This window comes from Pongo abelii, chromosome 7 (genome assembly GCF_028885655.2).
Source record: "Pongo abelii isolate AG06213 chromosome 7, NHGRI_mPonAbe1-v2.0_pri, whole genome shotgun sequence".
Classification (NCBI taxonomy): domain Eukaryota; kingdom Metazoa; phylum Chordata; class Mammalia; order Primates; family Hominidae; genus Pongo; species Pongo abelii.
In genome coordinates this window covers 125388514-125403423 of record NC_071992.2, presented here as the reverse complement: position 1 = coordinate 125403423, position 14910 = coordinate 125388514, and the positions used below count along the sequence as shown (strand labels likewise).

The following is a 14910-nucleotide window of genomic DNA, read 5'->3' as shown; positions in this document are numbered from 1 at the left end:
TTTGTATTGAAGGGTCCCGTGTCCATCATTTTCAATGCTTTATCTCCAGGGTTGGAGCATGCCTGGTAAGTAGGACATAAATTTGTGTCACAGATTAAACAGCTTTATGAAGACATAATTGACAATAAACTACAAATTTAAAATGTACAACTTAACAAGTTGTGATATATGTATACACCTGTGAAATCATCACCACAATCAAGATACTAAACTTAGCTATCATTCCCAAAGTTTCCTTGTACCCTTCTGTAACCATCTCTCTGCTCCTTCTGTGTAGGTTGACAGTTTTTTCTTTCAATGCTTTAAAGTTATAGCCTCAGTCTTCTTGCTTATATTGTTTCTGATGAGAAATCTCACATTATCCTATCTTTGTTGCTCTATACATAACATGCCTTTTTTCTTCTGTTTTAAGATTTTTCTCTTTTACATTGGTTTTGAGCAGTTTGATAATATTGTGCCCAGCTGTGGTTTTCTTTATGATTCTTATGTTTGGGGTTTGTTGAGCTATAAACTGTGGACATATAGTTTTTATCAAGATCAATGGCAGTATCTTGGCTATTATTTCTTCCAATTTTTCCCCCCTGTTCTCTCCTTTGAAGACTCCAGTTACACATTTTTAGATCACAGAAGTTGGCCTCAGCTCATGAATGCCCGTTTCACTTTTTCTATATGCTTTTTTCTGTTTTATTGCCAATAGTTTCCATTTTCATGCCTTTAGTTTCGTTTACTTTTTTTTTTTGTAATATTAATCTCTTGTTAATCCCATCCGGTGTATTTTTCATCTTGGACATTGTAATATTCACATCTAGAAGTTTGACTTAAATAATTTGCATCTTTCTTGCTTCTACTTACTTATGTTGAACATATATGGAGTACACGTGGCAATAATTGTTTTTACATCTTGTTGTGTGAATTGTAGCTTCCATGTCAGTTTTATATTGACTTCTGTTGATTGGTAATTCTATTCATTATGGGTTTTGTTTTCTTTCCTCTTTGCATATCTGGTAACCTTTGATTGGATGCCAGACATTGTGAATTTTACCTTGTTAGGTGCAGGTTATTTTTGTATTTTTATAATGTTCTTGAGATTTTTTTCTGGGATGTAGTTGAGTTACTTGGAAACAGATTAATTCCATTGGTTCTTGCTTTTATGATTTGTTAGTCCGATCAGGAGCGGTGCTCAGTCTAGGGTTATTTCCCACTACCGAGGCAAGACTTTCCTGTGTATACTACCCAGTATCCCACAAATTAAGGGTTTTCTCCATTCTGCTTATTGGGAGCAGTTATGGTTCCTAACCTTGTGTGAGTGCCCAGGATTTCTCTTCAACCCTTTCAGATGGTTCTTTCTGTAGCCTGGGGTAATCGCCTCAAACACATGCCATTAGTACTCTTGAGTACTTGAGGCAGACTCTTAGATCTCTGGGCTTCTCTCTGCATCTCTCTTTTCTCTGCTACTCTGTCTAATGAACTATAGCTGCCTTGATCTCCCCAGGCAGCCTAGTTCTTCAACTCAAGGAGGTTGAAGTCAACTCTACATACAAGTACTCTGGCCTTTTTCTTTCTTCAGAGAAGGGGGAAGAAAAGCTGGTGAAGATTTACACTACAGTTAAAGGGAGGGAAAAGCCATGTAACCGTTGTATTTTTATGTAGAGTTGACTATACCTCACTTTCCCTTCTTTGTGCTGTGGTCTGGAAACTCCTCAAGGCAGTAAACTAGATTGGTGGTAGGGCTAATCTCATAAGTCTCCTTTGTTGCTTTATGTCTGATGTCTTGAAAACTGTTGTTTCATTTAACTTTCTCTGGTTTATTTCATCTTATTGGATGTTTCTGGTGGAGAGATAAATCTGGTTCCTATTCTTCCATCTTTGCTGCAAGCAAAAGTTGTTCAATATATATTTTTAAGTGAAAAAATATTTTCTGTAGAATAATAGAGCTAGAAACAATTGAAAAGACCTAATGAGGATAGTGAGAAAATGGATGTATAAACGGCTTTTTAAAGAAGTTTGAGAAGAACAAGGTAGGGGAGAGCTCTGCTTTAGCGGCCAGGCAGAGAAAAGGAAGCCTTCTTTATTTGTTTATTTTTCGAGTGGGGAAGTTTCAGCATCTATAAGTGGAGGGGAAACACCAGTGGAGAGGAGATAACTTCTGGCAGGAGAAAACTGAATCATAAACACCTGTGTGGGAATTAGCCTTAGATGGGAGAAAAGGAACAGGGAAATCAATGCTTAATCTTATGTGCCATGCATTGATAGTAAATACATTGCATATTTCGATTGAAGCTTGTAAATGCTTTTGTACAATTAGTATTACTAACCTTTATTATAGATGAGGAAATGGGCAATAAGATGAGCTAACTTAACCAAGCTATTCATCAGTGGCAAAGCTGACCCTAAAGCTTATGCTTTTTCTAATGATCTTTGTGGTCACTCTGGCCTTCTTCTTTCTTCAGAGCGGGGGGAAGAAAAGCTGGTGAAGATTTACACTACAGTTAGAGTAAAGGGAGGGAAAAGCCACGTAACCATTGTATTTATGTAGAGTTGACTATAAAACTCATCTCTACCCTTATGGAGGAAAAGATGGGGAAAATACCCACATGAATGTGTTATGGTCAGAGAAGTATTGCATAAAATAATTTTATGGGAGCAGTGCTGTTAACTCGGGTTCTCCTGTGTTCTTTAAGTCTCGCTTTAGAATTTGTGGACTTGTACTTTTACTTTTTTACACCTTTATAGATAAAAAGTAAGCTCAGTAACTAGGTGAAAAGAAGACTTTTTGGATTGATTCTAGAAGATAAGTGGTCCATGAAGTGACTTTTGTAAGTTAATGTTCTTTGCCTCTCTCTTCTCCCTTTTTAAAGATTATTATACTTTGCTTATGTAAATATTAGACTGCATCATATTTAATTGGTGTCAAAGAGTTAAATATTGGCAATATCATGTGGTTCAAGTAATAGTGTATTTTGAGAAGCCAAGAAACAGTAATGAATATCATTGTTAGCACCAGTAGTGCAGGAGACAGGTCTGTTTTATTCACTGTTTGTGCCCAATGCCAACCACAATGTCTGGTACATATAGTAGATAATAAATAATTATGAATGAAGAACTATAGGCCTTTGAGGTCCCATGAGGCTTTTGTGGTTTTCATGTGAAAAACTAGGTTTTGAGGTTTGGTAAGTATTTGAGCAAATGTTAAGGGAAACTCTTCTTGTGAGGCCCTAAGTTCTTTTTAGAAGACAAATCCTTATCAGATTTTTCAGCAAAGCTCTTTTATTTTCAATGCAAGATATCATTAAATAATAAAATATTTACTACACTGGCTTCTCTGTAAAAAGTTCCTCTTCTTCAACCCTTAACAAAGATCTATGCAGAGATTGAAGCCTCACTGCCCCCTACTTCTTTTTTTGGGAGAACTGTGCGAAAGAGCTCTGCCGGTAGCTAAGAACTGTCACATTCTGGACACTGCTTTTCTACTTTCAGTTGCTCTGCCTCCCACTTTTATAATCAAGATAATTGACATGGTCATCATCATGTGATAACTTTTCCTTTCTCATTTGGGGCCAGAGAGGTGTCCTTTTTCTATGCATTAATAGGGATTTTACAAAATAGCATGTAATGTGGCCTAGACTCACATCTGTGTCTTAATAACTTAAATAAATTATCTTGTTGGAATGAAACAATCATGAAGTGTTGTAATAAGGCAGATGTCTAAGAAGCCTCCAGTTTGTTCAGCATTGCCCAGAGGTCTTTGCACAGATATGAAGAAAATGTATTTGTTATATCGTTGTCTAATATTACTGCTTCAGGCCCTTATGTTACCATGCACTTTTCCTGCAGTATTGAGTTTCATCCACACAGTGGTGCTAGAAAACCAAGAAATGATCATTGTTTTCCTCCTAATCAGTACAATACATATTTCTAACTGTTGCTTATAAAATAAGTGGTGTTATATGTTTCCTCAACCTCTATCAAATCTATCATAATTAGGATTTTTACCTGTGAAATGTTTCCATGATTATTCAACCAGATGATTGCAATAGCTCTCTAGTGGATCTTCCTGGATTTACCCTGCTTTATTCCAATTTGTTTTCCATATTGTAGTTATAAGTACTCTTTTATAAACTCAAATCTGAACTTTACTTTCCTGCTTAAAAACTGTTAATGAATTCTTTTAAGTTGAATTTGTCAACAAAAATAAATACAGTCCGTTCATAATCCAGTTCTTGCTGAGCTTTCATTTGCTGCAACCTTTCCTGTACAAGTCCCCTTGTTGCTCTGCATTTTGGCCAGTGTGGCCTTCTTTGAACAATAGTGTGGCCTTATTTGTGTTCTTTGAACACAAGTTTTTCTTCCTACTTTTTACAGATTTTCTTTCTGTCTGGAAAAGTAGAGGAGTGGGTATGCATGTATATAGGTATATTTTTTATTTTAAAAATATGTTAAATTGATAAACTGGGATTTTATGTTATATTTTGATGCATGCATACAGTGTGTAATGATCAAATCAGTATTTAGGGTGTTCATCAACTTCAGTATTTACCATTTCTTTGTGTTGAGAACATTTGAAATCTTCTAGCTATTTTGGTACTCGCTGTTTTGAAATATACAATATATTGTTGTTAACTGTAGTCACCCAACTGTGCTATCAAACATGAGAACTTAATCCTTTTAATTGTGTGTTCGCACCCATTAAGCAACCTCCCTTCATCCCCCACCCCCATCTTTCCCAGCCTCTGATAACTATCTTTCTACTCTCTCCCTCCATGAAATCCACTTTTTTAGCTGCGTATATGATGTCTTTCTGTACCTGGTTTATTTTATTTATTTATTTTTGAGATGAAGTTTCACTCTGTCCTAGGCTGGAGTGCAGTGGATCGATCTCGGCTCACTGCAACCTCCGCCTCCTGGGTTCAAGCGATTCTCGTGCCTCAGCCTCCCCAGTAGTTGGAATTACAGGCACGCACTGTCACACCCAGCTAATTTGTTTTTTGTATTTTTAGTAGAGACGGAGTTTCACCACGTTGGCCAGGATGGTCTCAATCTCCTGACCTTGTGATCCGCCCGCCTTGGCCTCCCAAAGTGCTGGGATTACAGGCCTGAGCCTCGGCGCCCGGCCCTGTGCCTGGTTTATTTCACTTAACTTAATGACCTCCAGTTCCATCTATGTTGCTGCAAATGATAGAATTTCGTTCTTTTTTATGGCTGAATAGTATTTCAGTGTGTGTATATACTACATTTTCTTTATCTGTTCATTCTTTGATGGCCACTTAGGTTTCCCCCATGTCTTGGCTTTTGTAAATAGTGCTGAAATAATCATGGAAGTGATGGTATTCCTTTTGATATACTGACTTTCTTTTGTTTTGATAAATATTCATTTGTGGGAGTGCCTACTGTGGTATAGTAGTTATAGTTTTAGTTTATTGAGAAACCTCTTTACTACTATAATGGCTGTACTAATTTACATTCCCACTGACAGATTATGCGTTCCCTTTTCTCCACATCCTTGCCAGCATTTGTTAATTTTTTTTTGTATTTTTTTGAAAATAGCCATTCTAACTAGAAGAAGATGATATCTCATTGTGATTTCGATTTGCATTTCCTCAATAATTAGTGATGTTGAGCATTTTTTCATGTACCTGTTGGCTATTTATTTATAAATTCTTTTGAGAAATGTCTATTAAGATCTTTGCCCTCTTTATAATGGGACTTTTTTTTTTTTTTTGCTTCAACAGCAAAAAAAATTTTCATTCCTTACGATTGAATAGTTTGCAAATATTTTCTCCCGTTCTATAGGTTTTTTTAAAAAAGAAAAACTGTGATTAATATTACAAAATATTAATATTGTTTTACATCTTGTTCTGTGAATTGTAGCTTCCATGTCAGTTTTATATTGACTTCTATTGATTGGTAATTCTATTCATTATGGATTTTGTTTTCTTTCCTCTTTGCATATCTGGTAATCTTTGATTGGATGCCAGACATTGTGAATTTTACCTTGTTAGGTGCAGGTTATTTTTGTATTTTTATAATGTTCTTGAGATTTTTTTCTGGGATGTAGTTGAGTTACTTGGAAACAGATTAATTCCATTGGTTCTTGCTTTTATGATTTGTTAGTCCGATCAGGAGCGGTGCTCAGTCTAGGGTTATTTCCCACTACCGAGGCAAGACTTTCCTGTGTATACTACCCAGTATCCCACAAATTAAGGGTTTTCTCCATTCTGCTTATTGGGAGCAGCTATAGTTCCTAGCCTTGTGTGAGTGCCCAGGATTTCTCTTCAACCCTTTCAGATGGTTCTTTCTGTAGCCTGGAGTAATCACCTCAAACACATGCCATTAGTACTCTTGAGTACTTTGCTCTGCAGAAGGTTTTTTGTTGTTGTTGTTGTTTAGTTAAATATAAACCCATTTGTCTTTTTGTTTTTCTTGCCTATGCTTTTGAGGTCTTAACCATAAAATCTTTGCATAGACTTATATCCTGAAGCATTTCATCTCTGTTTCCTTTTGGTATTTTTATAGTTTTTGAGTTGATTTTTACATATGATGAGAGATAGGAGTCTAATTTTATTTTTCTGCTATGGATATCCAATTTTCACACCATTTATTGAAGAAGGTATCCTTTTCCCAGTGTATGTTCTTTGCACCTTTGTCAAAAGTCAGTTGGCTATAAGTACATGGATTTATTTCTGAATTCTCTATTCTGTTCCAGTGGTGTATATGTTTGTTTTTATACCAGCACTAGGCTGTTTTGGTTATTATTGCTTTGTAGTATATTTTGAAGTCAGGTAGTATGATGCCTCCAGATTTGTTCTTTTTGTTCAGTATTACCTTGGCTATTCAGGGTCTTTTGTGGTTCCATACAAATTTTAGGATTGCTTTTTTCTTCCTGTGAAGAATGTTATTGGTATTTTGATAGGGATTGCATTGAATGTATAGATTGCTTCGGGTAGTATGGTCATTTTAACAATACTGATTTTTCTGATCCATGAGCATGAAATGTCTATCTGTGTTCTCTTCAATTTCTTTCATTAATATTTTGTAGTTTTCTTGTAGAAGTCTTTCACCTTCTTGTTAAAATACTTTTTCTTAAGTTAATTCTTTCTTATCTTTTATATCTTGGCTCAAACCTTGGAAAGCTTTTGTTAATGTCCCCAAGTATCTTACATTATGTGTTCTCATGGTACCCAGTGATTATTCTTTATCACAATTTAATTATATAAAATTTATTTCATAAGAATTATTTAAGATTTATATGATTATTTGACTAATGCCCATTTCCTCACTGTATCATAAGTGCTAATTGGCAAGATTCCATTCTTGGCTCATCACTGTGTCATTGATGCCTATTGAAATTTTATTTATTTATTTTTAAATTTTTAATAGTTGCTATATAAATGAATATAAGTCAGACAGGACTCAAAGCAGGTATTGGAAGTGGGAACAGGTGAGCATTTGGGGGAAGAAGAAAACAGTTGCCATCAGAATACAGTAAAGTGAGTTTTATATTAGGGTAGGATATTGACCCAGCATAATCCATATATATGTTTCCTGCTGGGGCGGAAATTAATTCCAGATCATGAGCAGTTCTGAGCCATGAAAATTTCCATCTTCATGAAAGGGCAGGAGGAGTGGGAGGAAGAGATCACATTTGCTAGATTTAAACCTAGGGAAGCATCTAATGCTTAAGTGAAGAAATCTCTGTTCTGTAAGTAGGAGATCTTGTTTCTAGTCCAGCTGTGATACTGTTTTGCTCTGTACCCTTGGAAAAGATGTAGTATAACATTGGAGAAGTCATTATTTGTGTATACATTTATTTATATAACTGTATAATGAGATTTTAAAAGTTAATTTATTAATATGTATTAAAATGAATGAGATAATAGTATATTAAAATGTTTTTAAAGTATATAAACACTTCATAAATTGGGCTTAACATTTTCCTGGAAATGGGAGATTCTTCAATTTTAGAATTTCTGTTATTTTTATTCATAATTATTAGAAGTGCCTAAAAGAGGGTCATGACATAAAAAGCCCTATCTCCTGTGGCCACTATATTCTAAGTCTTGTAAGGACGTGGGACCATATCAGTTTTACTTACTGTTTATCCTCTGTACACAGTACCCAGAAATTATCTTTGAAAGAATCATATACTGACTTGTCCTGAAGGCCTTTGTGATTGGCATCCTGTAATTTTTTTGCCTTGTAGGCATTCTACAGATAGAAACTATCTGAGGCAAAACTCTTGATGTTTATGTTTGCTTTTCTTGTATTTCAGCTGTGGCAGAGGTAAAGCTTCGAGATGATCAATATACACTGGAACACATGCATGCTTTTGGAATGTATAATTACCTGCACTGTGATTCATGGTATCAAGACAGTGTCTACTATATTGATACCCTTGGAAGAATTATGAATTTAACAGTAATGCTGGTAAGAGAAACATGTATGTAATAATAAATATATGTATGTAATGTCAAGCAAATTTGATAATTAAGTTTCCCTTTTGAATCTAATATCCAGAGAAGTGAGGTGCACATACCTGTAGTATATGGAATCCTATCTACGTAATACTCCATTTCTTATTTCAATTTTAATTTTTCTCTTTGATCCTATTATTTACACTTACCTCCACTCTCACCACTGGGCAGCGACTCTCATGGATTTTTTATATTATTAATACTGATGTAACTGTTCATGTCTGCTTTTCCTATGTGAGGTATTGTCCCCAACTATAATGGTGAATTTGCTTTTGTTTTAGTTTTTACTTTATATATCTTTAACTATGTTAATTGGTACAAACATTTAGGATTGTTTTGTTTATACTGAATTGATTCTTTTAGCATTATAAAATGTCTCTGTTTATCTCTAGGTTCTGTGAATATTTTTTGTCTTGAAATCTTCTTTGGTATTAATACAGTTATTTTTGGATTTTGTAAATTAGTATTTTTCTTCTTATATCCTTTTTCTGTTTATCAGTGTTCTTGTTTTTAAAGTATGTGTCATAAAGAGCATATAGTTGGCTCTTGTTTTTTCCATGTGACAGTGTTTCTCTTGATTGGAGGGCTTACATTTATACTTAATTTAATCTAGTTCCTGATATTCTTGGGTTAATATTACCATCTTGCTCTTCTCATTATGCCCTGTTTGTTCTTTGTTACTTGGTGTCTCTGTTCCTATTTTTTTGTGGGAGGAATTAATCACAGTTTTTCTTTTTAAAAAAAATGTCCTTAGAACTCGATTTAATTTCCTCTTTTGGCTTTTTATTTAAACCTATTTGTATTATTATTTTTTAAATGGTCAATACAGAGATTATAGTGTTTTCCTTGACTTACCACAGTCTGCCTCTAATTAATATTATTTTACTTTAAAAACAATGTGAAAACCTTAGAACAATATAATTCCTTTCACTTACCCTCTCATTGTTTGAGCTAATTTTATCATATGTTTTTCACCTTCATATGTTGGAAACTCCACAATACATTGTTAATATATTTGCTTCAAACAGCCAATAATCTGTTAATAGCTTCCTAAGTACTCTGTTCCTTCTAGCCCTCCTCCGCATTGCATCTACAGAGTAGTCTGTCTAATTTGCATGTGTAATATTATCACTTGCTGAAATTCTTTTAATATTTCCTTCATGGCAAAATCCATGTTTTTAATATGTAATTTAAAAATAGGCAATGTGTTCATGTAATTTAAAAAACAAAAAAGTTATAAAAGGTGTTTAGTGAGGCCTCCTTGATTGCATCTTTTATCTATCCTATCTCCAGTATCCATTAATTTCCCCTCCAATGTCTTTATTGGTTTTGTGTGTCTTTCCAGATGTGGTAGGTTATTTATTGTTGTTTTTTGCAAGTATAAACACAAAATGATGTTGTGGGAAGTCAGGGACCCCAAATCGAGGGACCAGCTGAAGCCATGGCAGAAGAACAACGTAGATTGTGAAGATTTCGTGGACATTTATTAGTTCCCCAAATTAATACTTTTGTAATTTCTTATGCCTGTCTTTACTGCAGTCTCTAAACATAAATTGTAAAGATTTCATGGACACTTATCACTTCCCCAGTCAATACCCTTGTGATTTCCTATACCTGTCTTTACTTTAATCTCTTAATCCTGTCAGCTGAGGAGGATGTATATCACCTCAGGACCCTGTAATAATTGCATTAACTGCACAAATTGTACAGCATGTGTGTTTGAGCAATATGAAATGGTGGGCACCTTGAAAAAAGAACAGGATAATAGAAATTGTTCAGGGAATAAGAGAGAGAACCTTAAAAACTCTGACCGCCGATGAGCCAGGCAGAACAGAGCCATATTTCTCTTCTTTCAAAAGCAAATGGGAGAAATATCGCTGAATTCTTTTTCTCAGCATGAAACATCCCTGAGAAAGAGAATGCGCACCTGGGGATGGGTCTCTGAACTGGCCCCCCTGGGCGTGGTCGTCTCTTATGGTCGAGACTGCAGAGGTGAAATAGACTCCAGTCTGCTATAGCACTCCCAGGCTTATTAGGAAGAGGAAATTCCTGCCTAATAAATTTTGGTCAGACCGATTGATCTCAAAACCTGTCCCCTGATAAGATGTTATCAATGACAAGGGTGCCCGAAACTTCATTAGCAATTTTAATTTCTCCCCGGGTCCTGTGGTCCTGTGATCTCACCCTGCCTCCACTTGCCTTGTGATATTCTATTACCTTGTAAAGTACTTGATGTCTGTGACCCACACCTATTCGCACACTCCCTCCCCTTTTGAAACTCCCTAATAAACACTTGCTGGTTTTTGCGGCTTGTGGGGCATCACAGAAGCTACCGACATGTGATGTCTCCCCCGGACACCCAGCTTTAAAATTTCTCTGTTTTGTACTCTGTCCCTTTATTTCTCAAGCTGGCCGACGCTTAGGGAAAATAGAAAAGAACCTACATGAATATCGGGGCAGGCTCCCCGATAAAATGATATATATGCTAAAATAAACTTTTCATCTTTGCATATATGTTTATATGCCAAGTTTTCTCCAACCTTGCCGTACAGCACTTTGTATACTACATTCTAGCCATACTAAACTCTTGCAGTTCCTGAGACATGCTCTGTATCCTATTTCTTCTGGTCCTTTTCTCATTGATTAACTACCTGGAGCATACTTTTAATTCAGCGTCAGTCTGCTTTGCAATCTTTACTTAAGTCCCAGGTAACCATTTTGTCATCTAGCAAGCTTGCCTTGACATCTTACCTCTGTTCCCCTAGGAATATTCACACCATTGGCTCTCAAATCTACATGTGCTATGAATTTCCTCTAGTCTAGAGGTTGATACGCTTTTCTGCACAAGGCCAGCTAATTTAGGCTTTGTGGGCCAGATAGTCTCTTGTTGCTCGCTTTTGCTGTTGTAGTGTGAAATCAGCCATAGACAGTTTGTAAGCAAATGAGTGTGGCCGTGTTCCAATTAACCTTTATTTACAAAAACATAAAATGGGCCGAGCGCGGTGGCTCACACCTGTAATCCCAGCACTTTGTGAGGCCGAGGAGGGCGGATCATGAGGTTAGGAGATCGAGACCATCCTGGCTGACACGATGAAACCCCGTCTCTACTAAAAATACAAAAAATTAGCCAGGCATGGTGGCAGTTGCCTGTAGTCCCAGCTACTTGGAAGGCTGAGGCAGGAGAATGGCGTGAACCCGGGAGGTGGAGCTTGCAGTGAGCGGAGCTTGCAGTGAGCCGAGATCGCACCACTGCACTCCAGCCTGGGCGACAGAGCAAGAGTCTGTCTCAAAACAAACAAACAAACAAACATAAAATGGGCAGGAATTGGCTTGTGAACTGTAGTTTGCCACCCCCTGGACGAGGCCATGGGTTCTAGCACCCAGCAGAAGGCTTGATCAGTATATTTGTTGAATGGATAATAGCTGTGTAAGGTTCATTATTACTGTTGGGAGTTGGCTTTGCATTCTGAATAGGATCTTCCTCCTGTTATTTCTAATCCGAGTATAGGTGTGAGTTCTGTATTGGCAATGCAGTGTTTATCTCAAAATGTTCGGAAAGGAGTTAGACATTTCCTGGTAATAAATATTTTCCTCCAGGTGACTCCTAAAACAGATAGTATAAAATTCTGATTCCTTCTTGTTGGATCAGAGGAGATGCAATCTGGCCTCTTACTCTCTTAGGTATTAGTTGCTTTTTCTTGCTAGCCCGATGTTCTACTAAGAATTACTATCTAGGCCCAATGTGTATAAGCCAACTAAAGTGATAGGACATGCATTTTTATGAGCGGCTATGCTCTGATCTCTCTGATCAAATAAATTTTAATGATCAAATAGATTTTGATGTAGAGTTCTGTGTGTATGTGCGTGAAAGTTTTTCCTTAATCCTTTTCGTGTTAACAAATAGGGCATTTGTTGATAGCATTTGCTGTACCATAAAGTTTGCCAATAACATTTATTCTACCAATTTTCTGACTCAAGAAGTTAGATGACATTATGGTAGATCTGAAAGTGTTAATTTTTGTAGCACCATCCATATTCATAATTTATTTTACTTTTCCATAGGTATCTTGTGGCACATGTGATGTAGCTCTAATACTTGTTGTTAGGGAGGTAGGGTAGTTAGTCGAAAGGGAACTAGATATTTAAGACAGACTTACCAAATGAGTTCATTTTAATGTGTTTATTGAAAACCTACTCCATGTAGGACACTAATGTATAGGTTGGTGCAAAAATAATAATGGCTTTACCATTACTTTTAACATGTTCAAGTACTTATATGTATACTTATACATGTATGTTCAGGTAACTTATATGTTATACTTTTTAGGTGCTAATATGAGTGTACAGGTAACTATTACATGGTAATATGTAGCTGACAGTGTACAGCAGTCTCCATATATCCTTGGCTTCAGTTTCATAGAAAATAAGAATAATGATAAGGTTTTTTAGACATTAAAGCAAGGTGTGTGAAAATGCTTTGAAAAGTGGAAGGCATTATGCAAATATAAAGAGATGTTACTGGCATATGCCTTGGGGTATCACTTTATGGGAGACAAACACTGGTTAGGTTTTTTGCACATATTCCTTCTTTGAGAGTAGTAGAACTGTATGATAAGAATAAATCATAATGTCAGGTAACTTTTATTGCATAGAGATTATTACATATCAGGAACAATCCTAAACACTTTACACGTACTAATTTTAATCCACAGAACAATGGATCCTGTGGATCCTTTCTCATAGGATAATATCCTGATATTATCCTGATATACGAGATACTGTTATTATGCACATCTTACAGTTGAGGAAACTGAGGCGTAGGGATGTTTGTAAGAGTCTGGATTTAAACTCATTTATTCCAGAATGCCGCAGTGCTCTACTAGTTCTCCTTATTTCTTGTTAATAGAGACGGATATTATGTGTTAATAGAGACAGAGTTTCACCATGTTGCCCAGGCTGGTTTTGAACCCCTAGGCTCTAGAGATCTGCCTGCCTCAGTCTCCCAAAGTGCTGGAGGATTACAGGCATGAGCAACTGCTCCTGGCCTCTATTATCATTTTCAGTGCTAATTCTCTAATCATTTGTTCAGTTTTTTGTGTAGTAATGGGTTTATTCAAAGTGTGTTTCTAGGGTAATTTTGTAATATGTATTTTTATTAGAGGAAATCATCAGTTTCCTCTTAGGTTTCCAAATATGCTGCTATAAAGTTGCATGCGTTATGCTCTTAAGATTATTGTTGTCTTTTCTCTCTTTTCTCTTTCCTTTCTATATTTTTCCTCTTTTTACCTAATCAAGCTTTAGGAAGGGTGTTAGTTTATTTTTAAAGAACCATGTTTTAGGCTCTTACAGCTTGTTTTCTGCTTAATTTTCTTTGGTTCTCAGACCATATTGTACCTCGGAATAATTGTGGAGTAATTGATCAAAACAAAAACTAATTTCAAGGTACCATTTCCCAAAATTCTGATTCATTATTGTCAGGGTTGGTCATGGACTGGGAACCTGCATTTTATCAAGCACCTCAGGTAGTTTTGCTTGTGGTCCAGGGATGACCAGGTATGAAGAAATTTTGTACCTGGGATACAGAAGAATACTACACTTATTATTTTTCTCATCAGCAACAAGTGAAATCAACCTACTCTGAGTTTCTGTCAGGTGCAGGCAGGTAGAGAATATTGACCACTAACTAGACTATTGGCTTATAGCAGAAAACAGCTCTTCCAATATCCATTTTATTGTTTAATAATTTTTTTTGTTTTCTTTTGTTTTCATCAAAGGCACACGTGCACAAATCCTAGACAGGCTCCTTTTCTGTGACTGAGGTACAAATGACCACCTTTGTTAAACCTGAACTGTTGTAGTAAAAGTGAATGCTATGGGACCCAACACTTAAAAGCCATAGGATGCTAGGTCTTCAGACTGTCTGGAGCCAGCAGGTGGCAGCAGGTCTACATACTGGTTTATAAAGACAGAATACAGTACTTACAAGAAAGTTTAACTTGTAGGTTTACAGTCCTTAATTTTAGAGAAGTGTCCCTTGGGAATAAGTGTGCTAAGGAAGTAGAAAATGCCTTGGGAAAGCAAAAAAGTGTTTAAAATTTGGTTTTTTAATATATCGTTATTTTATATGATATTATGGCTCATTTTAAAGTAATGTGTTCCATTTCTTAATATTTAGGAAATTATTTCTGTAATAATTTGTTTTGTATTTACCTGAAAAGCTAATTTGTTTCTGTTACTAAAAGAGTGTCATCTTATAATGCCTCTTTAATTTGTACTTAAAGGTCTAAGGGGCAGTTACTGGATTTCATTTGTAAGAATATATGTGTGAGGCTACAACTATTTGTTAGAGGAGCTCAGTTTTATGTCAGTATGTTCATCTCTAGGCCTGAATGTCAGCTTGTTTTCACAGTTGAGTTAATTATTAGGGGACCACTTACTT

General features: G+C 36.0%; 1 protein-coding gene across 2 annotated transcripts in view; it reads left to right on the top strand.

The window, feature by feature from the left end:
- The window catches only part of NUDCD1 (NudC domain containing 1), a 92971-nt gene that overhangs the window by 4315 nt on the left and 73746 nt on the right, over positions 1–14910 (top strand). For both annotated transcript variants that reach the window (XM_002819353.4, XM_054518769.2), the window contains exon 2: positions 8270–8424. In XM_002819353.4, the coding sequence (XP_002819399.2) occupies positions 8270–8424 (155 nt within the window). The remainder of the gene's footprint in view (positions 1–8269; positions 8425–14910) is intronic.